The following is a 27834-nucleotide window of genomic DNA, read 5'->3' on the forward strand; positions in this document are numbered from 1 at the left end:
AAACAAATCAAACTTATACAGCCAAATAAACCAGGTTGCTATGGGTTACTGCATGCATGAATGCACAGCACAATTGAATGAAAACGAGCTTTGCTCAAGGTGAGTTTTCCGCGAAATTTGCAAAAAAAAGTAAAATTACATCTTGAGCTGTGAAACTTTAAAAACAATTAAACAAAACAAAAACAATTATATGTTGGATTTGTCAAAATTATGACGTCATAAAAATGAGATTCGCTCACATGAGATGACAGTTGTTTTGAGTAATGGAATTTCATATATTTGTCGTCATCGCCCTGTCATTGGTTCAAATTGTGTGGGCCAATAAGAACGAGGATGTGGGTAAGTGTTTGAAGCTTGGGATGTTTGTGAAGGCTTTATAATGTATGTAGGGATACTCTTGACATTTCCAGATTACGCAACATTCTCGGAGCTATCCAAAAGGTCAAGAAACTGAGTTCGAGAAGACGTTTATCTGCACCCAATAGTCCATTTAAAGATCCTCAAATACTTGCTATCATATCGATTGGAGTTTACCAAAGACGGCAAAGTCAACAAGTTTGAGGCTGGAGCTTCAAGGCCACTCAGATATAACTACACTACTGTAAACTGGAGGTGGGCTTGGATAGGGAGAACAGCTTAATGTATAACACAAGTGCAAGTAGCCATCTTGATCTTTGAGAGTATTACTTGTATATCAGAACTAAAAAATAGCTCTTTGAAATCTCGATGTTTTCAAATTCGTAAGCTTTAAAAACACGTGAAAACACAAACTCTCGAAAATAGAGGAGAATTGCAGAAAACTGATATTTACGAGATTTGATAACTTTGTTTATAGGTGTAGTGAGAGAGATCTGGTCTAACGTGCATGGAAGTGATCTTCAAGATTTGTTAGCAGACTCGAGGTTTCCACATCAACCGACTGTGGTTTCGTTCATCAAGAATTTCGATGCACCTCCTGCATCACACCAGAAGAATATTGCACAAAGAGTCAAAGGTAGGTGGAAAATCTGCCATCGAATTTGTCCTTACAGCTTTTGTAAAAAGCTTGATTTCTTTTCGATTTTTTATGAAATTTACAGTCATTTTAAAGATTACGTTAGTTTGGTCAATTTTAGTAGCATTGAAAGACAATTTCTAAAAAATTCTTCAAGTCAACAAATTTGGCCAATCTTTTGGAACATGGCCAAATTTGGCAGCATATTTGCGCTTTTCATGTCTAAAGAGTTACCCCAAGTAATGTTATTATCTAAGTTATGTTCTAAAGATTAGATTCCCCCTGCCAATATCAAGTATAGCCATCAAGGAGTGTGTGTTGATCTACGGAATCTTATCTTCATTTAATCTTTAGTATGCTAGTGGGGAAGATAACAAACATGGTCTTTTGTTGAATGTGGCTTGGCTTGTCAAAATTGTAGAACCAGCAGTTTATAAATGTAATATGAGTTCTTCTTATAGCTTGAATAATGCAATTATTACCGATCTTCTTTCAATACAGGTTATTTCGTAGCACCACAGAAAGGAGAATACAAATTTTACAGTAGTTGTGGTGGTTCATGTGAGGTCTTTCTTGGTTTGGATGGGACCGAGGGTGAAAACCATCGCATCATCAACCAACAACGCTCAACGCGTAGAAACCAGTTTTTAAAGTAAGTCTGTATGTAAAGAAAATCCTTTCTCGTGTTTCTGGGCTGACAGTTTTTTTGTTTCTTTTTTTGGAAGGGGAAGACCTCTGATGGTATAAAATAAGGCATACTATACTTTTCTGTGTTATAAAATGGTATCTGCAAAGATCACCACCGTGAGATTTGATAATCAAGATTCTCGATTAAAGTTTGGAGATTACTATATTCTATTGAAGTAAGAGAGTGTGGTATAGCAAAATCGAAAGTTCTTTGATCATATGGGCCGAGATATAGATGAAGGTACCTAATCTCATTTGCTACTAAAGAAAAGATGTCAAGCAAGGTTTTTGTTCAAATTTCAGGTATCCAGAGCAAGTTTCACATACAGTCACGCTCAAGAAGGGACAGATCACTTATCTTGAAGCCATTAATAAACAAGGTACCGATAGTGATAGCCTCAGTGTGGGTGTTGAGCTACCAAATGGAGACAAATTGTTCCCAATTCCCCATGATCTTTTACGGAAAAGTAAAAGTTCAGGTGAGAAATTAACTATTTCATTTTAAGTGAAAGAGCGAACGATGTTTTGGATCGCACAACCTAAAAAACTCAAACAGCCAATGATAAGCGAACTTTCTAATAACAGAGAAGTTACATTTATAAATAGATAGACGTAGCTGTAATACCATAGCAACGCTAGGGTGCAGGCGTAAATGTTCCTTTAGGAATATTTGATCCAGTAGAGGGGCAACTATTTTTTGAATTATCTCAACACGATATTGTAAGTTAAGAATGCTGAATTTCTCTCACTTTCAGCACAAACTTACGTATCAAAGAAATCAACATCCCTCCGGAGACGAAATCTTAAGTCAGGAAGTGGGGCCATCCTTGATTTAGAAGGAAAACACTTCAAGAATAAGGATGCTTTAGAACCAGGAATAAACATTTTCCAAGATTCAAAGGATGTTATGGATTCAGGCGATTTAGGTAGCGGTGATTCTGAGGATAAAATAAGCGCAGTCGATAAAAATGCATTGAAGACAAGTGATATAATATCAAACGATGATATTGAAAGTATAAACTTAAGTGAAAATAAAAAACTTACAAATGACAAAAACAGCAAGACAGCTCACGAGAAAATGACTAAATCACCGGTTCAAGAGCTTACCGGAAGTGAACGTCAGGTAGTCGGCATAGGTGCTGATCCTTTAACTCATGGCCATATGCTTGGACCCCAGGTCGGCCTCCCTTTGATTCATCCACCGACGCGAGAAGACCACCATCCTGATGATATCACGTTAACCGGAGCTCATCTCGGTAATCTACCAGCTCAGCCGTTACGGCATACCGGTAAAGTTGCTTTAGTCCCAGCTATTTTACATAAAACTGAATATTATGATCACGCAACGGGTTATTCCAGACCCGGAGAAACTCGGATCGAGCCGGTCATGAATGCACATCCGGTGGAAAATTGGAATCACGATGTAAATGCTGCAGGGGATCTGGAGCACGCCCTTGGCGAAATGGGTGGTCCTGTTGGATGCGGGCAACCACCTTGCGGTGCTCCAATACATAATGAATGCGCTATGCCACCCTGTGGCGCCCCAATACATAATGAATGTGCAACGCCACCCTGTGGCGCCCCAGCTGTGGTTCCTGTATGTCGGACTCCGCCCTGCAATTTAGACCACGTGGATGTACATCCATTTCACGAGTCAGCACCTCAACCTAAAAAGAAACCGGATATCGTGAAAGTAGAATTTGTTCCTGAAGAAGCGGAAGGCATGAAAGCAGCAGGTTTGTAAACTGTCAAATATCATATGTGAAAACAGCCGAAAATAAAGTCATTTAGAAATCCAAAATTGACCTATAATCCTAGTTTTGTTTTTAAGTAAAAATAGCTCCTGAACTATATGAATATTGAAAGACAGTGATCAATAGTAGGTTGTTACATAGCTCTCTTTTCTTTTTATTAACCGCCTTCACTCTGGGTTTGACTAAATGTTTCTAATTTTGTTCAAATGAACTATGACACCAAATTATAGGAAATACAAAAGTTGGGTCAAAGAAAGGAGGCTCAGTCAGAGTCCAGTTCATTCCCGGTGAAGTCAAACAACCTGCAAAGACTATGACACCTGAAGCAAGAGCTGGTCCTGCTAGTTCAAATCAGGCGGTCACTCAACCGCCAAAGCAACAGCCGAAAGCGGCTTCAATATCGACCGGTGCAATCGCATCGAAATTGAAAGACAAAATGGAGGGCAAGGAAGAGGTATGTTACAAAATATGAACTTCTAGAATCATATGAGATCAGGCGGATTCAGCTAAAACTTCGCCTAAGAATAATCCGAGCCTAATGTTTGAAAATTTTTCAGAAAATGTTGATTTTAAGCCACTTTAAGCCTTTCATAATAAAGGAACTAATTTTACTTAAAACATTAGTTTTAATATGATATTTTTGGAAAAAGAACAACCGAGCTAAAGCAAAAATTTCTTTTTAAGGCGTGTATGCATGAATAACAACGTTTCCAGTCAGAGGGGTTTGAAATGAATTTACATCAGGAATTCTTTCATAGAGTACAGTCTCTCTAACTCGAATACGCACAGGGAATTAGACTAGTTCTATAAGGGTTTATTGTCCGAGTTAAGCAGGATATTCGAGTTATGGAGGTTCGAGTTGAGAAGACTCTACATTATTTTATTCCCTTCTCACAGGGAGTACAGTCTCTCTAACTCGAATACGCACAGAGAATTAGAGTAGTTCTATAAGGGTTTATTGTCCGAGTTAAGCAGGATATTCGAGTTATGGAGGTTCGAGTTGAGAAGACTCTACATTATTTTATTCCCTTCTCACAGGTGAAAGAACCTAAGAACGATCAACAACCACTGAAACAGCAGAAACAACCAGTACAACAGCAACGATATCAACAACCTCCACAACAATACAATGCACCATCACCACAACCAGGTCAGTTTATTACAATATTTCAAGGGCGGCGCCCTCCTCTAACCTCCTTCTGATAGATAACTTTTAAAAGAGGAGCCTTCTGGTTTCTTCTGACTGCGGTCGTATATTCTCTTTTTACACATCTCATATTAAACTATGTTCTACCCTAGTCGTATAAGGTCAAAAATCAAATAATCCTAATCATTTTAATTCGTCGGAATTCATTGCTTGTGGTTCTAATCAAAGTAATCGAACCTTTATATTTCCTTGTTATTTTTATTTGAAATGCAAGGAGATGATTATTTTTAGGTCATGTTTCTTTTTATACTTTTTGAAATTGTCTAGTACTACTGAATTCTAATCTTGTAAGTTTTCAAAATTGCTGAGTCAGATAATGTAGAAACAAAATTCAGTTGCGTTTGCAACAGTTTGCCTTGAATATCTTTCTAACCAAACTTCACAGAAATCCAAAACACGACTGGTCAGAAGCCAACAACAATGAAATACTCATATCAGACACAGCCTGACAAATCATCATATTACAGACAGAGTAAGACGCATGCGCACGAAAACAACAACTAGTCTAGATTTTTAGTGGAATATTAGATCTTAGATATTTAGATAGAAGTTGATTATCAATTAAAATTTAATCCGGGAAAATGAACTTTTATTGCAAGAACTGCTTGCCAATGAAGCTGGAGCTGAACTTAAAGGTTTAACCAACTCCCATACCAGTACATTATCGGTTTTCCGATGTTTTCTGATGGCACCAAATATTACTATCTGACGTCCATCAGTGTCTTTTAAAAACACTGGAATACCATAGGGCGAACTTCACGGTTAACATTTATTCACATCCTAGTTTCTCTTCTCTACTATAGAACACAAAGTTATCAAAACAATAAACGGTTACGAAGCAGACCCACAACTCCCTTCAATGAACAAACCAACCGCACCAGTGGCCAACAGCTTTGGTAATGGTGGAGGTCCTAGTGGTGAAGTACCAGCATCTGCTGGAATCACTAGAGAACCTGAGCAACCAAAACCGCAGATCTACCAAACACCCGCTGGACAACCGACCAGTGAATTAAGACCAGGAGAGGAAAAAATCGACCCACCTTTTACAGCACGTAAGATATATTAATCAGGTAGAATTGCATAACTACCTGGAAAAAAATGGTGTAAAGATAAAATTTTGCACAGAGGTCCAAGAACATGTCAGGAATCACCAAAAAAAAATCGCCACCTCCAGGAGGTTGGGAACACCTCCAAATCCATAATGGCAGCCACAGTAGTGAAAAATGCAAAAAAGTGGAAAAATTCTATTTTTCAACTTCAAAACTTTGGGGCAGCCTAGAGACTTCAAAAATGGTTGGATTTGGCTGAAATTTGGCACACTTAATCTTTGGATAAATATTTGGGGTTGTTTTTTGAATTTTTCAAAAATTTTTGATTTTTGGGGCCTGGGGACGAGTTTTTCGCCAAAACGAGGCTAAAACTTTGGGACAGCCTGGAGACTTCAAAAATTGTCGGATTTGGCTGAAATTTGACAGACTTATTCCTTGGGTGAGTATCTAGGAGCAATTTTTTCATTTTTTCAAAATTTTGATTTTTGGGGCCTGGGGACGAGTTTTTCGCCAAAACGAGGCTAAGACTTTGGGGCAGCCTGGAGACTTCAAAAATGGTTGGATTTGGCTGAAATTTGGCACACTTGTTTCTTGGGTGAATATTTATGGGTATTTTTTTCATTTTTCAATAATTTAGATTTTTGGGGCCTGGGGACGAGTTTTTCGCCAGAACGAGGCGAGGACTTTAGGGCAGCCTGGAGACTTCAAAAATTGTCCGAATTGGCTGAAATTTGGAACACTTCTTCCTTGGATGAATATCTTTGGAATATTTTTTTCATTCATCCCTAATTCATCCCTGACATTTGGAACTCACTTCTACTGCGAAAGCACCAGCTCCTGTTATGAGCTTAGACCTGCTGTGGAAAGCATCGTGGCTGTTCCGAAAATCAAACTCAAACTAGTCGGGGTTCATGCAAACAGCGACAAAGAAACAGGATGAGTCATTCAAACGAGATGCAATAGAATTCTTACCAATCATCGACATGGACCCAAATGATGAAACCTGCATTCATTTGACATTAGTTTTCGTCATCAACGAAGCAAAGCGTCATGACATACCAACACCCTGTATCACCTTCGACCAACCACTTTACCAAAAGGCGTCTGGAATCATCAGAACTGAGGAATTCAATATGGTTTGTAGACTTGGTGGCTTTCACACTCTCATGAGCTTTTTGGGAAGTATTGGTAACATGATGGGTGGTTCGGGCCTTAAAGAGTTGTTAGAGGAGGTCTACGCTGAAAATTCAGTACCGCACATACTTTCTGGTAAGGCCTATTCAAGAGCGCTACGGTCACATCTTCTTGCGCAAAGTGCCCTTGTCAGCCATATTATTGAGTTTGTTGTAGAAGATGAAAAGATCGAACTGAAACCCCTGGAAGTAATGCACAACAATGCAAACGATGTTGGTCTGACAGATGAAGAGATCAGGCGTCTTCAGACAGATGACATACTCGACAAGTTGAGAAAAGGTATTGAGTCGTATTGCAAGAAAAAGAAAGAATCATCACGCACAGCAGCCTTGTGGATCCAATATATTGAGTACGTGGATATTATCAAAGAATTTATTTGTGCTGAGCGAACCTCTAATTGGATGCTGCATCTGCAGGCGGTGACGAAAATGGCCAATCTCTTCGCGGCTACAGGGCATGTCAACTACGCTCGATACACGCGTATGTACGTACAAGACATGCTAGATCTTTCTAACAGTCACCCCTGGCTACATCAAAAATTCATGGACGGTCATCATGCAATTCGTTGATCTGACAGGTTCTGGGCGGGTCTCTGGTCAGATTTAGTCATTGAACAAACCCTGATGTGCTCCTTAAAAAGCAAAGGTGGTCTTACACGTGGTAGAGGATTCACAGAGAATGTGCGAAACCTCTGGATCTGGTCTATCAGCCATTCAGTTGCTGTGCATGAAGCCATGACAACATTATCTGGTATCAAAGCAAAGAGTAGTGAGCAACACGTGGAGATGATTGACAAACGAATGCTGATTGATACAAACGACCACATGAAGTTTTATCGGTGGCTCGAGGCACGCAACCCATTCAATATGGAAGATGAACACCTGTACTCTCTATCAAGCGGGTTGGTCTCCATTAAAGGCGAAGATGACGTCAATGCAGAGAATGCTGAACAAATTGGTTTATCAATTCAAGAAAGTCTTGACGGTGTTTCATTTGCAGATGCGAAGATAAAAAAGAAATCAAAGTTGAAATCGCTAGATTCCTTGAGTGAAATCGTAAAGATACCAGGTGATAAAGCTCTGCAGCTCAACCCAGAAAATCTCTTCGTCCGTTTGGCAGCTGTTACACAGAGAGAAGAAGATGTTGAACGATACTTTGAATACGAGATGACCAACTATCCAATGTCTATTTTCAAAGATAATATTATGAGAAAACCAGATAAAGCGTCACTCAGGAAAGTTGTCCTCCAGGAGAAAGATGAAACACCAATAAAGAAGTTTAAAGGAAAGATTGTTCTGGACGGAGGTGCTCTATTACACCGAGTTAGCTGGAATAAAGGAATGAAATTCCAAGACATTGCAAAGGAATATGCAAAATACATTAGAACGAATTATGGGCAATCATACATTGTTTTTGATGGTTATGAAGACAAACAATCCATTAAATCTACCGAGCACTTTCGCCGTGCAACCAAAAATGGTTCAGCAAGATGCGTCGTGATCAATGAAGAAAATGAGGCACCATACACGAAAGAAAGATTCTTTCGAACACAGAAAACAAGAAGAGCCTGATTTCACTTTTATCAACCAAACTCAGAAGAGATGGTCATAACGTTCATGTATGTACTGGTGATGCAGATACAAAGATTGTTTCAACTACCCTCGAAGTATCGAAAGATCAAGAAGTTATGGTCGTAGCTGATGATACTGATGTTGCGGTTATGTTATTATATCACTGGAATAAAGAGCTTTGTGACATCAAATTCCATACTGAGCGGGGAAAGAAGACCTGGAGCATCAAAGAATCGCAAAAACCTCTGGAAAATATCAAAGAATGCATCCTTTTCGTCCACGCCTGGTCAGGCTGTGATTCAGCGTCGTCTATTTTCGGGAAAGGAAAACAGTCCTTTTTCAATCTTGTATCCAAGTCTTCATCGATACAAAGAAACGCTAAAATCATGTCTGATGTTTTGGCAACACAAGACGAAGTTGCAGAAACATCCATAAACTTGTTCAAAGAGCAATACGGTGGCAAATCTGAGGAAACTTTGGCAAGAATGAGGTATAGATTATATTCATATTCTTCTTGACTCTGAAAACAAATCTCGCGAAAATAACTTTGTTCGTTAATGCGTTCACTTTGAGGTATGATTCCTTTAATTATCTAAACCATGTAATCATTGTTTGAGGCTGCGTAAAACTTCTAACTATTTCAGGTATCTTCGTTACCAAAACATGGTCTGTAATGGAAAATGTTGGAATCAACTCTCACACCAACTGATTGGGGACGGCGAGAGAAAACACAACTGAACAAAACATACCTGACCCCATTAACAACAACAAAACCCATCGCTCCAGAAAATGTGTTAAAAGTGATACGTTGCAAATGCAAGTCGACAAAACGTCAGTGTGAGACAAATGTTTGCACATGTCGTAAGCATGGGATCAGGTGTATGACTGCTTGTGGTGGATGTCATGGTGAAACGTGTAACAACAAGATGGTTAGTATTCTATGAAACGACTTAATTGCGTTCACAATGATAAGTACATATACTATCGTTGTGTTAATATTTGTTAATATTTGTTCTTAATCTTTACTTCAATAGGACCAACAACCCGTACAGGACGATGGAGTCGACGTAAACGAGGAAAGACAACCTGACACAGACACTGCTGAAAGCTATAATGATTCGATTCTAGAACGTAACATCTTTGACGATTTTAACACCAAAATTGACGTGACTTGAAACAATAAGACGGTTAGTAAATTTCTATCTAACAAGTTATGAAACAAGTTAAATTAATCTCTGTGAAAAAAGTTCATTGATGCTGTATAAATTTAAGTCACCTTAATCTAATACCCTATTTTGATTTTTACTTTTAACAGGACAACCCACTTACCTCAAAGCTCGCAATCGATGCTTCAGAACGCTTATTAAAAGAGCAGCAGCCACGATGATAAGACACATGGATGGATATAATATTTTTTATAAAACTTTTGTTCTATGCTCTTATCATTTTAACTTGTAATTATATGATGAATAAAAATGGAACTTAAAAAAGCTCATTCTATAATCTAAAATGCTTTTAACTACTATTATTTACCATGAGTTGTGTAGAAACATTTGATGTGGTAATATAAGTGCTCCAGAATTTGGAAAAGGCAGAAATGTGTCCAATTAATAAGCACTTTTTTGAATTTTTGAATTTTTCACTACTGTGTTCCAACCATTTTTGAAGTCTCCAGGCTGTCCCAAAGTCTTAGCCTCGTTTTGGCGAAAAACTCGTCCCCAGGCCCCAAAAATCAAAATTTTGAAAAAATGAAAAAATTGCTCCTAGATACTCACCCAAGGAATAAGTCTGTCAAATTTCAGCCAAATCCGACAATTTTTGAAGTCTCCAGGCTGTCCCAAAGTTTTAGCCTCGTTTTGGCGAAAAACTCGTCCCCAGGCCCCAAAAATCAAAATTTTTTGAAAAATTGAAAAAACAACCCCAAATATTTACCCAAAGATTAAGTGTGCCAAATTTCAGCCAAATCCAACCATTTTTGAAGTCTCTAGGCTGCCCCAAAGTTTTGAAGTTGAAAAAATTGTATTCTATTTTCCACTTTTTTGCATTTTTCACTACTGTGGCTGCCATTATGGATTTGGAGGTGTTCCCAACCTCCTGGAGGTGGCGATTTTTTTTTGGTGATTCCTGACATGTTCCTGGACCTCTGTGCAAAATTTTATCTTTACACCATTTTTTTCCAGGTTTTGGTGGGTTTTGACCTAATTCTACCTGATTATATTATACAAGTAACAGTCTAATTTCTATACAGGTATCACAGATGAGGAGCGCAACCCTCCTAAAATTTCTCTACAAAAGATCCACTCAAAATAATCATCATTTTCCAAAAACTACAGTCTGCCTGGAAATGTCGGGAATAAAAACTCCGCGCAAATAATGGTTTTTCATTTTTCATAGTGATCACTCATATACTCATAAATGTCATTCCTCTACTTTTTCGCATTTATAGTTGGTCAGAAATATCCAGAAGGGATTACAACAGAAGAACGTGATGCGACCGCAATGGGAGAACATAAACCTGATCTCCCTGTAGCGCCTGGTACGTTGTAGATTTAAACTTTTGGATCATTTGATGTATATTTTGTTGGCTCTAAAGTATAAGATCCGCACGTCAGAACATCCCAAGTCGTCTTTTGAGTTTTAGCGAGAAAAACAACAATATTCGGATAGAAGGTTTTTTTAAATGATGGAGTAATATAATGTGCTCATTTTCCCATTTTTCAGGCCAAGAGCGCGTTTTCTTTGGTGGTAACGGGGAGCCAGGTCAAAGCGGTATGCCAAACACTGCCACACCAGAACAAAGGAATTTCGAAGGTCCTCCTGGCGCTGATATTCCACCAATGTCTAGCCCTGAGGCCTCACAACCGGACCCAAATCCGACGCAAAATGCACCAAATACAGCTACAAGTGCCAGTGGTGGTATCAACCCGGTAGCTGGGGAGCTTAGCAATGCTCTAGCTGAGAATAAAGTTTCTCCTGAAGAAGCGCTACAGATGATGAATGATTTCGTGTCTGGCAACCAGGATATGAACAAAGCTGCCAAAAATATTGAAGGTAAGTGAAAGAAGAGTTAGGTATACAAATTCGTGAACATTCTGTCACAAGTTGGGTCTGCTGGCCTTCGTTGGCCCCCTTCAAAAACGTTTCAAAATTCAATCTACTTTCAAACCAATCGGATGCTGTCACGCCCCACGAAATGTTACGGATCCTAAGTTTTAGCCTGCTAGATTATCTAGAATAAAAGGGCAGGTCAGGCTCAGCGAGTTTGTCGAGATCAAACATTCTTTCAAAAATACTTCTGAATTTAAGAAGATCACCTGTGTTCAGAACAAATAATAAACAAATAATCATCAAATTTTCCTTTAAGGCATGCTTGGTCAAATCGCTCATACTCGACATCACGCACCAGGAGCGGCCGAAGGTGCCAGTGCCTCAGCACCGTCCTCGTTGACGCCAGAGCATCCATTACTTCAACCTCCAGCAGATGTCGCTTCTCCACTCAATGATGACACTCATAAGTTTGTTTCCAATCCAAACGACATTGCAGGTCTTAACACGGGATTCAGTGACCCAAACTTGGCCATGGGATTCCATAAAGGTTCGCCAGAGCTAGCACCAGGTAATTTTAGACTTAACAATCTTGTTGTTTTCGTTTTGTTTTGATCTACATGAGGTGGATGTTAATGTGAGATTCCTTGATCCATTTTTATCGACATAAAGAAAATGAGTCTTCTCACGGCTTTAGAAGAAGATCGAAGCAACGATGAAATACACTGTAAATTCTAACATTTTCGATAAAAAAGCGTGTAATAAGTTTACCAGAATCCTTTTTGAATCAAATAAAATAGGACGATCCAAGATAGTATGAAAAGCGCATAAGCATATTGAGTTTCTTCTTTTCCACCGCCATCAGGTATGGACACATCAGTCATCAAATCACCCGACTTGGATCCTTCTATGGCTCAACCTGATGGCAGCAATGGTGGTGCTCCAGTCTTCATGGGAGGTGCACAAGGTGATCTCAAAATTCTTTCACCATGCTAAAAACCTCTATAACCAGAGCCAATTCAATAAAATTAGGTTTATTTAGTTCACTGTCTCGCAACTCTCCTAATCGTAACAATGATTTATCAATATCATAAACCCTTCGGAGTAGTAGACACATCATTATTTTCTATGAAACAGAACTTTTGATTTTACATTTCATATATTGAACATAAGGTAAAAACATATCTCTCTCTTTAGGTGAAACAGCTCCGAAAATGGATATGGATGGCGAAGGAAAACAAGCCATTCACATGGACGGTGAAAATGGTATGGTAGCGCCAGGTGGTGGACCTCCAGGTAGGTGTTCCTTGATATATTTTTATAAGAAAAAATCCAAAATCCGTATATATTACATGTACAGAGTGTCCGGAAGAATGTATAATATCCAAACAGATACAAAAGTGGAAAATTTAGCGTTCTTCTCTCTTTTTTTAATACGCAATAATACAAAGAACTATCTCCACTCATGTTTCGATATTATAGTCTTTATTGCGGACACAACCCTGCTTCTCGGTTTAGGTGAAGGACCATCATCGTCAGTTCCCATCGAACAGGAGGAACAGAACTTCCGTCCTCCAGAAGAGGAGGCTCACTACCAACAACCACAGGGAGGGATACCATCCGAACAACCACAGGGAGGGATACCATCCGAAGAACCACAACGTGTTCAAGAAGAAGCACCTCCTGGTGGAGGAGGTGGTGGAGGAGGTGGTGGAGAAGCAAATGTTGCGGGTGGCTCACAACAAGGAGAAAGCCGACAACAGGTAAATTTGTTTTTAATTGTTCTGGTAATATGTCTCTAGTGAAATTTTGTTTGTTTTGTCTTTTGTCTTTTAGGATTTTGGGTTGTTAAAATTCATTGGTCATTTGATAGTTGGCATATGATGTTGGAAAAGTTTTAGTGTTTTCCGAAATTTGATTAGCGTTGTACAAGGGTACAACTTTGTTAAATCATGAAGTCTCTGCCGAGATATTATGATCTCTAATATAGAAATTATGAAGTTTTATAAAACAAGTTCAAGAAGCATCGTTATAAACAAGTGATAAACAATGCGTTTCTAGTTCCTGGTTCGAATCCCAACTATAAAGATAGTTGAGTCTATTAACCTTGTATCCAGTGAAAGCAATCGAAAGACAAGCCTAAAACGTCGTCCATTACTGGGCTATTTATTTAAAATATCGACTCTTGCGGTGTTGATGGGTAATTAACTCTCACAAACTATTCTTACATTCTAATCTTAAACTAGGTCATGGCTAAATTGAACAGCTTTTCAACTAATGGCCCACCACCGCCAGTGGACGTATATGAGGGTCAAGTCCCTGAGCTAAATGGTCTGGTCCATCCACAGCCACAAACACAGACTGGCGAGACTCGATCACCAACAGTCCACACGTTACCTCCACAAAACTACCACAAACCCAACAATATGGTAATGGAAGCTTTCAAAGCACCAGATGATGGTTACGCTAACCCACAATTTGAAAACCCGAGTGCCAAAATAAGAAAACTTATTCCAGATATTTCTTCTGATAAAACACCGACAGCTCAACTCCTGGATAAAATGGATCCACATGAAATAGCAGGTCAAGTAGATCCATCCTCCATGAAGCACGACTCCTTCTCAGATTACACCAGTTCCTTACTAGAAACAGGGGGAAGCAAATTTGATCAAAGACTCGTTAAAGGTATTGAAGGTGATCTTTTCCAACACAACAAAGATATTTCAACCATGTTTTCGAAACCAATTAACAGCGAGTTTGGAGATGAAGTCAATCAAGCTATAGGAAGACCGATGCCAAGTTTCGCCAATGAGGATATGGGCTTAGCAACATCACAATTTGAACGTAAATTCAAAACTCCACATCCAGTGGCCGTTAGACCAGCTGTCCGAAAATCAAAACCTAACCCGCAAGTGTCCGGTAAAAGACGGAACATGTTAGCTGATATGTATGCAGATTCGTTATTCCCCGAAGATAATATGGACATCGCATCACTCCAAGGAAGTCTGCAAGGACGATTCAATAACAAAGGTTACTATCTTTTCCCTTCGCCTGACAAGTTCATATTTAATACCATGTTTTGTCTATCAAAAGTTACCCCAACTGATTCTTGGTAAGAAATTAAGGTAGTCAAAAGCATTCGTCGATTCTGATCGGAAGCATGGACGATTTCATCACTTCGTTCGATGTGACCTCCATAGTTAATTTCCAATAAGGTAATAAGATTCCTGTTCAAGCAACAAGACGAGTTGGATAGCTTGTAACAAAAGCTTTTCTTACATATTTTTCAGTGCGTTCGAATGTACCTACTGCTAAACCAGGACAACAAAAGCTTCCTGTCAAACAGGGAAAACTAAAGACATCTAAAGGACGAAAATTTCCAATCACCAAAAAATTGAATTCGAAAAATCCAAAACAAACAAAAGAACAAAGCAAGCAGAAGAAGAAGAAGACTCAGACGAAGAAGATACACAATAAACGGGCGATGAACATGAAACCACGTCGCAAGCTGTTCAGGTAGGTTTAAGCATACTAGAAATGCTCTATTTCAAGCTTCGGATATAGCTGGAATCAAAAGGCTTCATAGTACATACATCTGTAAACAAATTGAGTTTCTAGCATTAAAGGATAAAAAGTTAATTTTTCCACTTCATTTTATAAATTTTTTTGACTTGTTTTTTTTTTAATTAAAGTGCTCTGAGTTATCTTTTCAGCGGTGTGAGTGGACTTTAGTTCTTAGGTTTTTGCCGAAATTGAGCCTCGTGTTTTTATAATAATGTTCTTATCGATCAAGAGAAACGTGGCTCGGTCAATTTGTGAAACAATAACAAAGCTTTATCTCCTCCTTTTCATTTTCAGGAAACGAGCCAACATTTCCCACAGACCACAATCACAACAATCAAATACAAAAAGGACCTGGATTCCAGCTTTCAAACGTAAACACAAGGGTCTGTCGGCACAACGACGACAACGTGTCAATCAGATCAAAACAGACCATGCTTCAATGAGGATACCAGCATCGTCAGCCGATAACCACAAGCAACACGCAGAACATAGCCTTATTACTGGTGGTCGCACAGGCTTGAGTGATCAAGTAGCAAAACTTAGCGAAGATACAAACAAAATTGCTTCAACGCTAAACGGAGGTTAGAATAATCAGTAGCCAATTTTTTTTTCAAGAATCCATTATTACCTTTCTGATTCTAAACATACACCAGCTTGATATCTGGCAAATGACGCCGTTTCAACGTTCATCAAATGTCATAATCAAGGACCTTGAGACGTTTAAAAAACGTTTTGATTTATTCAATCCGGGTTATTCAAGGAAGATTTTTAGCCCCGTGTTGAGAAAGTAATTTTTCCGTCCAGGGGAACCATGAAAAAACCAAGAGGTGAGTGAACTCACATGAAAAATTCAGGGCGGAGGTTGAGCTTCAAAATATGTCCTCCTCGACATGGGGAAGGGGTAAAGATTTCTTCTGGGATAGCAAGTTTGATGGGTAAATTGTGATTTCAATTTCAGAGCTTCCACAACAAGAACACGCATCGTTAAGAAAGCTGGTGACAGAACTGAAGAATGTATTACACGAGATCAAAGAATCACCACAATTGAATAACAACAAGAAACATACTTTCCTCAATGGTGAAAGGTATTTATTGAGTGAACTTAAGTTTAATTGAATTAAGATTTTATCATTGTCCAAAAAGGTTTGACTGGAACCATTAGCCAGAAATAGCAATAAATTGACAACACACAGGGGGGGGGGTGAAATAAAATAACAAGAAGTCCAATGGGTTCGTGTAATAATCGAGGTAATATCTATTAATGGTCTTATAGAGGTCGAAACCAAAAATACTTTGGCGAGGACGAAAAATCGCGAAATTCATGACATTTACTTTCGCGAATTTAACGGAAAAATATTTTTCGCGAGCATAAATTTTCGCGAATCAAGACGTAAAATTGAGAATTTTCACATGAAAAGTTGGCTTAAAAGTTACATTTTATTCTAAGTTTGAAGTTTTACAGATTTTCTGTTTTGTTGAGAACTTTCGCGAGCATGAACTTCCTCGAATAGCCCTTCCTAGAATTTTTAAAGACATTTACTTTCGCGAAAAGGGCCAAAATTCGCGAAAATCGCGAAAGTTTCTTCTCGCGAAAGTTTGTACGCCTAAAGTAATCGATTCAGAACTTCACCAGTTTACCAGAGAAAACAACTGAAAGAAAAACAATAATTTCCATTACAGGCAATTGACAGAAAGTGATATATTGAACTTGGAAGATGTGACAAAATCAGATTTACTGAGCGCATTTGCCAGCATTAAGAAGGTAAACGAACAAAGAGAAGACCAGAGTTTCATTCATTCCAATGGTATGGATGGACATCTACCGCAGGAAGTTTATGAACCACCAGGCTTTACCAGTGGTGAGTTTGTTTTATAGCTGACACTTGTTTCGACGTTCATCAAACGTTATATGGAAGTTTGCTATCTGAAAAGTATTTTGCACAATGAATGGCTAGATAAATTTGATTTATAGAGAAACACCAAAGCGGTAATCTCTTTCAACGTTTGAAATTAAAAGTAACCGAAGATTTATGATATAGACAGCCCACTTAAAGTGGCCACAGTGAAACTGTCAAAAATAAGTCTGTTTTTCATAGAAAAGAACCTCAAGTTTGAGAATGCAATAAACTTTATTTTTTTAGGTCAAGAATGGAAGCGAGGAAAAATTCAATCCAAAGTATTACTGAAGAAAACCTAAAGACGCCCGAATAATAGACATTATGTTATTGATGAAAAGTTCTTAGGAAAAAGAAATCCAACTCGTTATCAAAAGCCTCAAGCGGATAGAAGTGTAGTGGACACCAAGCAAGGCCAAGGTGGCTTCTCAAAATTTGGTCAGAACTCCGCATAAAGACTAATTAAAATCTAATTTGCATGACAAATCTTATACACATGCAACCTCGCAATAACTATCACCAATTTTCGGAAATTTTATTTTAACTGGAAATTTAGATTATTTTGAATTTTTGTAAATTTTAATATTTCAATCAATTTAAAAAATTGTATATGTTTATTAAATTAAAAGAATAACAAAAAAAATCGAAGCCTATCGAATAGCCTAGGTATCAAAAATTTGTCTAAACATAATCAAACATTTTTAACATCGAGTAGCCGCCAAAAAAAAAGATGAGACTGGTTTCCACATAACAGCAAGAGAAATTGCACACTTTAAAGCGAATGAACTCAAATAAACTGCACGACTTATATGTGTCACCTGCATTGAGTTTAAAGCCCTAAGGGCTAGAAGAGAATCTTTAACCTTTCTTAGGCAAGAAAAAGTGAAGCCTTAAGACATGCGTCGTATTTTTGACGACGGATTGGATCTAGCAATTCTTTTGTATTCATGTGATATTTTTTTCGAAATTTAGCAGTAAATTTTAGTTCCAATCTGCCATTTGTGTAAAAACTAGGCGGACCGTGTTAGGCCGCGCAACTTTGGTAGGATTTGTTGGCTTCAAATCCTAACAAGGAGATTCGATTCTAGCCCTTCGGGCTTATACTTTATTGGTCACCTGGTAGAAGGGCCAAACCAATGTAGAAGATAATTATTCATGATACCAAATTCAGAAAAAAGGGAATACCTTTTGTAGCAAAGTGTTCTTCTAAAAGATGCTCAATTTCTTGGACTGGTTTTTCATGTACACTTTGTTTTGAAGTGATTTTTCAACTTGACGTAATTTCTCAATTTCCTTCTCCGTTTCATCAATGTTGTATTTCAGAGTACGCGAAATACTCGTCTCCCTGCCCAAATGAAAAGATGACAAAAATTGTAGTTACTTCAAACTGATGGGGTGTATTGGACTGTTACCAGAGTGACCTAATACTAGCTATCAATCAGGTGTTTCTTTAGTGGGTTTATTTCTAGTGGATCTAGATAGATCGATGACTGCAGTAATTTGGGTACCATAATACTCGTGACCAAGGTTGGTGGACGATAAATCAGTGTACTTGGGAGTACTTTGGGTAAAGATAGACCAAGGGCAGTTCGCAAGGTGGACGGCGGACTAACGAGACTCTAAGGTCCCGAATAACGTAGAGACGCACTAGTAAAATTCAATTATGATCAATTTATCTTCAAATTAAGATGTGAAAGATATACACTTTGTATAGCAGAAAGGCTGATAAATATACAGTACGACAACCACGTATTTGACGTCATCATAAGTTTTTAGTCAGGGGAAAAGCAAAAAGCCGTCGCAGGCGAATCATCAAAATTAATCCACCTTAAAGTATCTTACCTTAATCAATAATCTAATGAATGTTTCAGAACTTCTGTTACAGATTATGGCGGAGATAATGCTATTAAGAATGATCGATCCTTAATAGAAATTTACGTCTAATATCATAAGTAGTATGGAATCCCATTCAAAATTGTCGAAAATATTTTTGTGTCTACACTACTAGACTGGTTCAAGCACACTAAACTAAAAAAGTCAACGGATTGAACCCAAGCATACTAAAGTATATACTAAAGATAATGACTTTTGAAAGTAACTGGTAAATTAGAATTGTGTGATTCCCCGTTAAAGCTTTCTCATCCTTAGAGGTCGGTTGTTTTTCAATTCCCTATTCAGTTCAACATAAATTATGGATTTTCAAGTGTGGGAACTTTCTTCATAAAATTTAAAAAATAGTCGAAAATATTCCAACTCGAACGGGAATTCTAATTCGCTCGAATTACAACACGATTCGAATTATAGAAAGTATTTTACGAGGTTTTCCCTAGGGGCTGAGAATTAGTTCGAATTATAGAAAGATTTGAACAATAGAAGATCGGATTAGCGAGTCAACTGTAATTTGTATAAAGAAAAAAAGTTTCCAATTATTGTTTTTGTCAAGCATATTATTTTGAGCAGTTTTGGTAAAGTATTCAATTTAGCTTAAAAAGGATTAAAGTGAAACACATCCTTTATCCATTCCAAAATTCGTTAAAAATCCATCAAGCCAAGACAATTCAAGAAAAAAACAAAAATATGTTTCAGAGGCGGTTCAGAGAATGACCCCTGTTGAAAACAATCTACAAAGCAAGGTTAAAGAAACGCCCTTAAAGGAAGGGCGTTGATTGATATAAATTATTTGGATTTTGATCAAGTCAACCAGACACAATAAAGATGGCAAGCTTAGTAGAGAGTGTCCGTGAAATTTTATCGGTATCGCAGAAAACTCGATATGATTCATTCTCCGATCGATACAATCGCATTTTCATGGTGAAGGTGATGATCGTTGGGACTTTGTTCTTGGGTTTTAATTGGTACGCAGATAAGATTCACTGCATGGTCTCACCTGACGTCAAATTATCGTATGATTTCGTGTCGGAAGCCTGCTGGACGCAAGGCTTCTACATTTACCCCTCCATATTACCAGAAAAAGATACCGTCGCTTATTACGGTATACCGACAAACCTGGACAATGACGGCCGATATGCTAGCAACGGCAAATTCTGCGTCGCCAGCCCGACCAGAGGGAATTCAAAGGATGAAGAATGCGTGCCAATGAAGAAACGATTTTTTCTGCAATATCAATACATGCCTTTCTTCGTTGCTGCTCTTGGATTATTCTTCTATCTACCTTACGTTATCTTCAAGCTGGTCAACACAGATCTGGTGCTCCTCAAATCTGACATCAAATCCATGCAAGATGCTGATAAAATCCTACAAGCATATTTCTGTCGTACCTCACAGAATCATCTCAATCAAATGCGTGCCAAAGTCATCGCCAACTATCTGATCAAGATGCTATATATTTTTTCCAATTTGTCAGCTTTCTTCCTGGTTAATGAGATTTTCGATGGGCGTTTCATTGCTTATGGAGTGTCGTGGTCAAACTGGCAAAACATGGCTAACGAAGTGGCGTATGATTATATGGGAAGGAGAGAACAACCACGCCCTGGTAATATTGTCATGCCAACCTTCGGTATATGTGAGGTGAGGTTTAATATTACTTTAATTATGTCTACTGACCAAATTGAGATCTAGGCCTCATCGTCTAGAAGATTATGAGAGATTGAAAAGGAACTAACCTAAAAACTCGCCTTTAAACAAAGCTAATGAAATTAGAAAATGTCGCAGAAATAGGGAAATCAGAAAAAACTAATGAGAAAATCTTGAGAAAATCCCGAAAAACAGCTTTTTTCAGGATATTTCCAGGTTTGGCAAGGTTGTGCAACTTATCAGAAAATCCGCCATTACGGAATAAAATATTCTACCGAGTGTACCACAAAAAAGGTTAAGACAAATTTGTCAACTTATACAAACATCAAAGAAATGAATCTTTCGCATTTGAAAGATTAACTTGAATTTTAATGGTATTTTAACAAATTTGGCCTAGTAGATAAAAAGTTATGATCAAATTAATAAAAATTTGTTTTCAGAAAGTGCTCAAAAATCGGCACATTAAACTTATTTGCAAACCAAACCGCACTTTCATTCAAAAGCTCATCATAATTTTTTTTGACCAAATTTAGTGAATGACCTTGCAATCTTAAAGTGTATCTTCCTTCCTTCTAATGCAAAAAAAAACATAACATTCTTCCTTACATTTCATAGAACTTTTGAAAATTGAATCCAAAGTGTTTAACTTTGTTACGTTAATTAGGGTAACCTTCCATTATAATGCCGCAAAAAAAAAATCATTTCCAAAAACGAAATATTTTTCAACTTTTACTAATTCAACTTTTAGATCCATGAAGGAGCGAGAGATTTCCGAGCCACAATCACCAATAAACATAAATTCATTTGCGAATACAGTCAACACGTGTTTTACCACTACATATTGGCTTTGTTGTGGTTCGCGTTCATGACTGGACTTTTCATATCTACTGCAGGATGGGTGTACGCGACGGTCGAATTTCTGTACGTCAAAACTAGGTTCTGTCAACAGGTAAAGTAGTCAATCTACAAATATTCCTAAGGGTATATAATAGAGTGGAGTCTCTTTAATTCGGGCATCTATAACAGTTGAGCAAGTTTCATGGCCCCTTCAGTTAGAACTGCCTTATACCCAATAACGCGAAATTTCAATAACTTGAATAGATTTGTGTTCCTTGTGCGTTGTATGACATATTTTTCACATAAAGATATCACTATTTACTGTGTATCATGTTCGCAAAACATTCCATAAGAAGCTACTTGGAAGAGCCTAGAACAACGATAGCCAATCGAGCTGAAATCTGATCTAAACATTTTTAACGAGTAGAATATGATTTACGCCAAGACTGAACTGTCTGATTGAACGCCGGATATCCCAAACCATCTGATTATCCAATTAAATCTACTTTTTCAATCTCCATCAACAGGCTGGGTTTGATCGAAGGATCAGTGAGTGGCTATCATACCGTGAGTACGAATATCTCAAAATCATCAGACGAAAACACATTGGGATCTACTACCAAATCATTGATCGGTTACAAGAACAAAAGAGAGGTGGTTCCCTTCAAAATCCACGGCAGCCGATTGGAGAAGGTACTTTAGATAGGAAAGCCTTTCAACAAAAGAATTATGAAAAACAAAATGGTTATGTGTGAAAGTAGGAGCCAAGCTACGGTTTATGTTTGTGATGCAAAAAGAACATTGTTAAAAAATTATCTTTTCAATTTCAAACGTTCTAATCCAGTTTACCAGATGATGCTAGAGACCACTGACCTATGAATAACCCTGGAAACAGTTTCTCAATACTAGCCAATTAAAATCTTTGATTGACCGTTTAAAAAATGAGGCTATAGCTTCTGTAAGATCAGCCCAAAAGATTCATATAGCTCTCGGAAAGATTTATTTCGAACGAACCGCTAATATTTTGAATTCTGTCAGGACCGATCAGGAAAAGAATAAACTGTATACCAGGAAAATTTACCACATTGTATATAATAATTATGTTTCGAAACCCTATAAAAAGTAATACGAATGACGTGTGCATATTTATGTTAATTTATGATTAACGCTTGATCCAGTCGTGTAATTATCTATTAATTTATTCCGTAATTATAATTATGTAAGATAATCTCTTTGGTTTTTGGAAATCGAGTTCCTCATTTTATTGTCTCGTGCGATGACGAAAACAACTCCTTTAGTAGAGCTTCCTGGTTTTTCAAAATAGAATTCATATTACCTCAAACCCATACTTAACCTTTCCAGTGCGCATTTTTTTTAATTTTCACGATATCAGCGCGCAACATTTTTTCGGAAAGTAGACATGCTCGGTTATTTTGTCATAACTCAAGAACTAGAAATCTTTAGAAAAAAAGTAAGGTATCCCTGAAAAAGCTAACTAAATTCTATAACTTTTAGAACAAGTATCAATCCAAATAAAATATTCTAACAAAAATGGTAGCTTCACGTAAACCAAAGCTTTTTTCACATTTTCCGGTAATGTCACTTTTTTTTACATTTTTCACATCTAATGTAAAAAAAAGTTTATTAAAAACATTGCATCATCATATATCAACGGAAAGCTTAGAATCTCTACTTTTCGTTTCTCTTTATTTTGTAAGTAACGCTAATGGGAGAAATATAGCTTAAAAGATAGCATGGTTAAAATACGACTAAACACGTCACTCGGAACCGAAAGGTAAAGTATATCCCTAATTTTGAGTATACACGCAAAGATTTTTACTTCAGTAATATCATATGATGCATATTTTGAACCTGGCAGCGTAGAAAAAATGCTTCACCAAAGGAATAGTCCTTTTTGATCTCCTCTCTCTAACATACACGTCTTCTGAAAAGAACAAACTATACAAGAACATAAGACTCATGGCTAAAATATTATGAAAGAGTTAAGAACATTTCAAGGCTTTGCGGACTCTAGAGCAATAAATTGTTTAGAGAAATAAACAAAATACTCCTATACTAACCATTCAAAAATTTTGGGACGTTCTTATAGAAAAGGAACGTATACAGGAATAAATAAGGTTGTCGATTAATTTCCTGCTCGTGATATAAAATGTCCGAATCACTGAAACTCTTTTGCCATTTGGAACGAGCTTTGATTGGTAGGAAATGTGAACAAAATGAAGTCTGTCAATTTTGTGAACGCTCATTTTGGAAGATCAAAAAAACATTGACTACAAGGAACCATTCCATTTTATATCCATACAGGAGGGTGGACGAACATTTCCAGATGGTAATCCAAGTAAAATTTCCGGGGGGTGTTTTTTCATTCTTCCAAGGGGGTAAGTTACTCGAAAATTTTCAGGGGGTAAAAGACTGGACCCCCACTTTAAGGTATGAAAAGAATTTTTCCAAGAGTATTTTTGCAAATTTTGCCATTTTCCAGACATACATTTTCAATATTTTTTTTTTGACTTGAAGAGGTTCGTCCACCGCCCTGCATGGTTTTTTAATGGAACAGCCCAATTTGTAACAATACAGCTAAAATGAAAAGACGCAATAAATCTTGCAGCAGACAGAGGTTAGACAGAGGTCACGAGTAGTACTTGTTCATGAGGTTTGTACGCGTTATTTTGATGTGAGCAAATGAACCATTATCTTAACTGATGAGGTATGTTAATATAAAAATGCAGCATAACTTGAGGTCGTCAAAAGACAACGTCAAATTAGAATGACGTTTTAGAAAGTTGTATATTTTCTATAATCGTGCATATTTAAAGTTTGGCATTTAAATAAGAGACAGTTTAAAAGGGAAATTAGTTTCAACCACATTTACATTACGGTCTATTGTACTGTAACGTCACTCTTTATGTAACGAAAGTACTTCAAGAAATCAGATTTTTATCAAAATACACCAAAGAACAATAACAAGTCAAACTCCTCTTCAGGAGACAGTTACTTGTAGTTGGAATCTTATTACCCTCCCTACCGTCCAAAGGTGCGACGCTGGGTGACGGCTAGTTGTTACTAAAAGTAATTACCACTGGTTCCCAACTGATATCTACGCCCTTTTTGATTGGTGAGAGTTCTGAAAGAGGTGTAGACTCCCGGGGAAGAAAAACAAAAATCCCTCTTTGACCAAACCAGGATCCTTTTCATGGAGGACCCCGTAAAAGGTTGCGATAAAATCTATATTGTCTTTGTCCTTAACCGTTTTACCATGAAAAAATTTCCTTCAAATAGGCTAAAAAGCTGTTTGAAGGTTGGGAAAATATATGGAAAGTTTGAAACATAGAACTTGACAAATAAACAAAATTTTCTAACAATCGTGGATAATCGTTATTGATTTAGGAGAGCTTTTAAAAAAGATTTTTGAATGTTTAAGAAAACTGCAGCCTTTGGAAAATCTGGTATTTAAAACAATCCTCAGACCATCTCTATTAACATTCTGCCTGTTCTGCTTTCATACTAATAGGCATCACAAAGTCTCTAAACAAGGTCTTTCGCAGTAGAGTCTCTACAACTCGAACACGCAAGGGGGCACAAATTTGTCCGATATTGTTAACTGATGGCACGAGAAAAGTTGTTCGAGTTAGAGAGACATTCATGTTATGGAGGTTCGAATCGAGCTAAAGAGACTCCACTGTAATATGAAATAAAATGAAAACGGTCTAATAAAGCATACCCTGGGTTGCGTTTAAAATGAAAACGGTTTAATAAAGCATACCCTGGGTTGCGTTTAAGATGAAAACTACTGTCTAATAAAGCATACCCTGGGTTGCGTTTAAAATGAAAACGGTCTAATAAAGCATACCCTGGGTTGCGTTTAAAATGAAAACGGTTTAATAAAGCATACCCTGGGTTGCGTTTAAGATGAAAACTACTGTCTAATAAAGCATACCCTGGGTTGCGTTTAAAATGAAAACAGTTTAATAAAGCATACCCTGGGTTGCGTTTAAAATGAAAACGGTCTAATAAAACATACCCTGCGTTGCGTAAAATGAAAACGGTCTAATAAAACATACCCTGGGTTGCGTAAAATGAAAACGGTCTAATAAAACATACCCTGGGTTGCGTTTAAAATGAAAACGGTCTAATAAAGCACACCCTGGGTTGCGTTTAAGATGAAAACGGTCTAATAAAGCATACCCTGGGTTGCGTTTAAAATGAAAACGGTCTAATAAAGCATACCCTGGGTTGCGTTTAAAATGAAAACGGTCTAATAAAGCATACCCTGGGTTGCGTTTAAGATGAAAACTGTCTAATAAAGCATACCCTGGGTTGCGTTTAAAATGAAAACAGTTTAATAAAGCATACCCTGTGTTGCGTTTAAAATGAAAACGGTTTAATAAAGCATACCCTGGGTTGCGTTTAAAATGAAAACGGTTTAATAAAGCATACCCTGGGTTGCGTTTAAGATGAAAACAGTTTAATAAAGCATACCCTGGGTTGCGTTTAAGATGAAAACGGTCTAATAAAGCACACCCTGGGTTGCGTTTAAGATGAAAACAGTTTAATAAAGCATACCCTGGGTTGCGTTTAAGATGAAAACAGTTTAATAAAGCATACCCTGGGTTGCGTTTAAAATGAAAACGGTCTAATAAAACATACCCTGGGTTGCGTAAAATGAAAACGGTCTAATAAAACATACCCTGGGTTGCGTTTAAAATGAAAACGGTCTAATAAAGCACACCCTGGGTTGCGTTTAAGATGAAAACAGTTTAATAAAGCATACCCTGGGTTGCGTTTAAGATGAAAACAGTTTAATAAAGCATACCCTGGGTTGCGTTTAAAATGAAAACGGTTTAATAAAGCATACCCTGGGTTGCGTTTAAAATGAAAACGGTTTAATAAAGCATACCCTGGGTTGCGTTTAAAATGAAAACGGTCTAATAAAGCATACCCTGGGTTGCGTTTAAAATGAAAACGGTCTAATAAAGCATACCCTGGGTTGCGTTTAAATGAAAACGGTCTAATAAAGCATACCCTGGGTTGCGTTTAAGATGAAAACTGTCTAATAAAGCATACCCTGGGTTGCGTTTAAAATGAAAACAGTTTAATAAAGCATACCCTGTGTTGCGTTTAAAATGAAAACGGTTTAATAAAGCATACCCTGGGTTGCGTTTAAAATGAAAACGGTTTAATAAAGCATACCTTGGGTTGCGTTTAAGATGAAAACAGTTTAATAAAGCATACCCTGGGTTGCGTTTAAGATGAAAACGGTCTAATAAAGCACACCCTGGGTTGCGTTTAAGATGAAAACAGTTTAATAAAGCATACCCTGGGTTGCGTTTAAGATGAAAACAGTTTAATAAAGCATACCCTGGGTTGCGTTTAAAATGAAAACGGTCTAATAAAACATACCCTGGGTTGCGTAAAATGAAAACGGTCTAATAAAACATACCCTGGGTTGCGTTTAAAATGAAAACGGTCTAATAAAGCACACCCTGGGTTGCGTTTAAGATGAAAACAGTTTAATAAAGCATACCCTGGGTTGCGTTTAAGATGAAAACAGTTTAATAAAGCATACCCTGGGTTGCGTTTAAAATGAAAACGGTTTAATAAAGCATACCCTGGGTTGCGTTTAAAATGAAAACGGTTTAATAAAGCATACCCTGGGTTGCGTTTAAAATGAAAACGGTCTAATAAAGCATACCCTGGGTTGCGTTTAAAATGAAAACGGTCTAATAAAGCATACCCTGGGTTGCGTTTAAAATGAAAACGGTCTAATAAAGCATACCCTGGGTTGCGTTTAAGATGAAAACTGTCTAATAAAGCATACCCTGGGTTGCGTTTAAAATGAAAACGGTCTAATAAAGCATACCCTGGGTTGCGTTTTAGATGAAAACGGTCTAATAAAGCATACCCTGGGTTGCGTTTAAGAGAATCCTTCAATTTGGTCAGCTTTTTGTTCAGTGTTGAAATCTTTTCGCTGTTTTTGAAAATTTGGATGTTGACATCCGAAGATGCTCCTTTTGATTGTTTGTTCTGCGTTTGTTTGCCTGTAGAAAGAATATCAAGCTTATATTTTACGGTTGAATCAGGAATCACAATAGAATTATATTCAATGTTTTCTTAGTAGTGAAGTGGATATAGAATGTCCAGAGACATTGGTAAGCGCTCATTTCAACGAAAAATCAAAAAAGTAACTCAGGGGTCCCATTTAGCAGGAAGCCATAAAAAGCTTCTAGGATAAGAACGCAAAAACTAGTGGATACGCAGATAGCATAGGACATTGAAGTCTCAATTGAACTACCTCTTGAAGAGCCTTGGCCAGTGGTATCTTTCTGTTTAGATCTGTGTTGCTTCATTGACTGGTAAGTTTCTTCGATACTTGAACGTGTGTTGACATGGAAGTGCGACGAAGACGATCCTGTTTTGGAAGTTTTCATTAGATAGGAAATTAGATTTTCATGAAGAAACTAGATAACCTTGAGACATATCAG

General features: G+C 37.5%; 3 protein-coding genes across 6 annotated transcripts; 2 read left to right on the plus strand and 1 right to left on the minus strand.

Annotated features, from left to right (window-relative positions):
* Positions 1-101: 101 nt before the first annotated feature.
* LOC136823741 (uncharacterized) lies at positions 102-17612 on the plus strand. 4 transcript variants are annotated; one of them, XM_067079909.1, is made up of 21 exons: positions 150-339; positions 836-994; positions 1496-1646; positions 1985-2160; positions 2437-3417; positions 3666-3889; positions 4474-4585; positions 5028-5114; positions 5446-5694; positions 10903-10992; positions 11178-11507; positions 11821-12072; positions 12367-12468; positions 12699-12797; positions 13020-13264; positions 13748-14531; positions 14792-15017; positions 15360-15646; positions 16024-16150; positions 16746-16924; positions 17207-17588. In XM_067079909.1, the coding sequence occupies exons 1-21, from the start codon at positions 264-266 to the stop codon at positions 17260-17262; spliced, it is 4992 nt and encodes a 1663-aa protein (XP_066936010.1). In that variant the 5' UTR covers positions 150-263; the 3' UTR covers positions 17263-17588. The 4 variants fall into 4 exon arrangements, with proteins under 4 accessions (XP_066936013.1, XP_066936014.1, XP_066936010.1 ...); XM_067079911.1 differs by having other exon boundaries at positions 11821-12051; XM_067079912.1 differs by lacking the exon at positions 5028-5114 and having other exon boundaries at positions 102-339; positions 17207-17612.
* On the minus strand, positions 2671-27780 carry LOC136823729 (zinc finger CCCH-type with G patch domain-containing protein-like). Its single transcript, XM_067079899.1, has 4 exons — positions 27645-27780; positions 27255-27390; positions 18146-18305; positions 2671-3348 (listed from the first exon to the last, which is right to left on the minus strand). The coding sequence occupies exons 1-3, from the start codon at positions 27778-27780 to the stop codon at positions 18167-18169; spliced, it is 411 nt and encodes a 136-aa protein (XP_066936000.1). The 3' UTR covers positions 2671-3348; positions 18146-18166.
* On the plus strand, positions 19578-22209 carry LOC136823744 (innexin shaking-B-like). The gene is made up of 3 exons (XM_067079914.1): positions 19578-20488; positions 21243-21443; positions 21859-22209. Exons 1-3 carry the CDS (start codon positions 19676-19678, stop codon positions 22084-22086), a joined length of 1242 nt encoding a protein of 413 aa, XP_066936015.1. The 5' UTR covers positions 19578-19675; the 3' UTR covers positions 22087-22209.
* Positions 27781-27834: the final 54 nt, after the last annotated feature.

Source organism: Clytia hemisphaerica, unplaced genomic scaffold (assembly GCF_902728285.1).
Source record: "Clytia hemisphaerica strain Z4C2 unplaced genomic scaffold, Clytia hemisphaerica genome assembly, whole genome shotgun sequence".
NCBI classification, from domain to species: domain Eukaryota; kingdom Metazoa; phylum Cnidaria; class Hydrozoa; order Leptothecata; family Clytiidae; genus Clytia; species Clytia hemisphaerica.

What these genes read in the sequence shown, in the direction of transcription:
- LOC136823741 (XM_067079909.1), top strand. Translation starts at nt 264, where the DNA reads ATGGAATTTCATATATTTGTCGTCATCGCCCTGTCATTGGTTCAAATT. An exon ending in CGTAGAAACCAGTTTTTAAA is followed by an intron (nt 1,647 to 1,984) that starts GTAAGTCTGTAT and finishes TTCAAATTTCAG; the next exon opens with GTATCCAGAGCAAGTTTCAC. An exon ending in ACGGAAAAGTAAAAGTTCAG is followed by an intron (nt 2,161 to 2,436) that starts GTGAGAAATTAA and finishes TCTCACTTTCAG; the next exon opens with CACAAACTTACGTATCAAAG.
- LOC136823729 (XM_067079899.1), bottom strand. Translation starts at nt 27,780, where the DNA reads ATGAAAACTTCCAAAACAGGATCGTCTTCGTCGCACTTCCATGTCAAC. An exon ending in TGGCCAAGGCTCTTCAAGAG is followed by an intron (nt 27,391 to 27,644) that starts GTAGTTCAATTG and finishes TTCTTTCTACAG; the next exon opens with GCAAACAAACGCAGAACAAA. An exon ending in TCTCTTAAACGCAACCCAGG is followed by an intron (nt 18,306 to 27,254) that starts GTATGCTTTATT and finishes TCATTTGGGCAG; the next exon opens with GGAGACGAGTATTTCGCGTA.
- LOC136823744 (XM_067079914.1), top strand. Translation starts at nt 19,676, where the DNA reads ATGGCAAGCTTAGTAGAGAGTGTCCGTGAAATTTTATCGGTATCGCAG. An exon ending in CAACCTTCGGTATATGTGAG is followed by an intron (nt 20,489 to 21,242) that starts GTGAGGTTTAAT and finishes TTCAACTTTTAG; the next exon opens with ATCCATGAAGGAGCGAGAGA. An exon ending in AAACTAGGTTCTGTCAACAG is followed by an intron (nt 21,444 to 21,858) that starts GTAAAGTAGTCA and finishes CTCCATCAACAG; the next exon opens with GCTGGGTTTGATCGAAGGAT.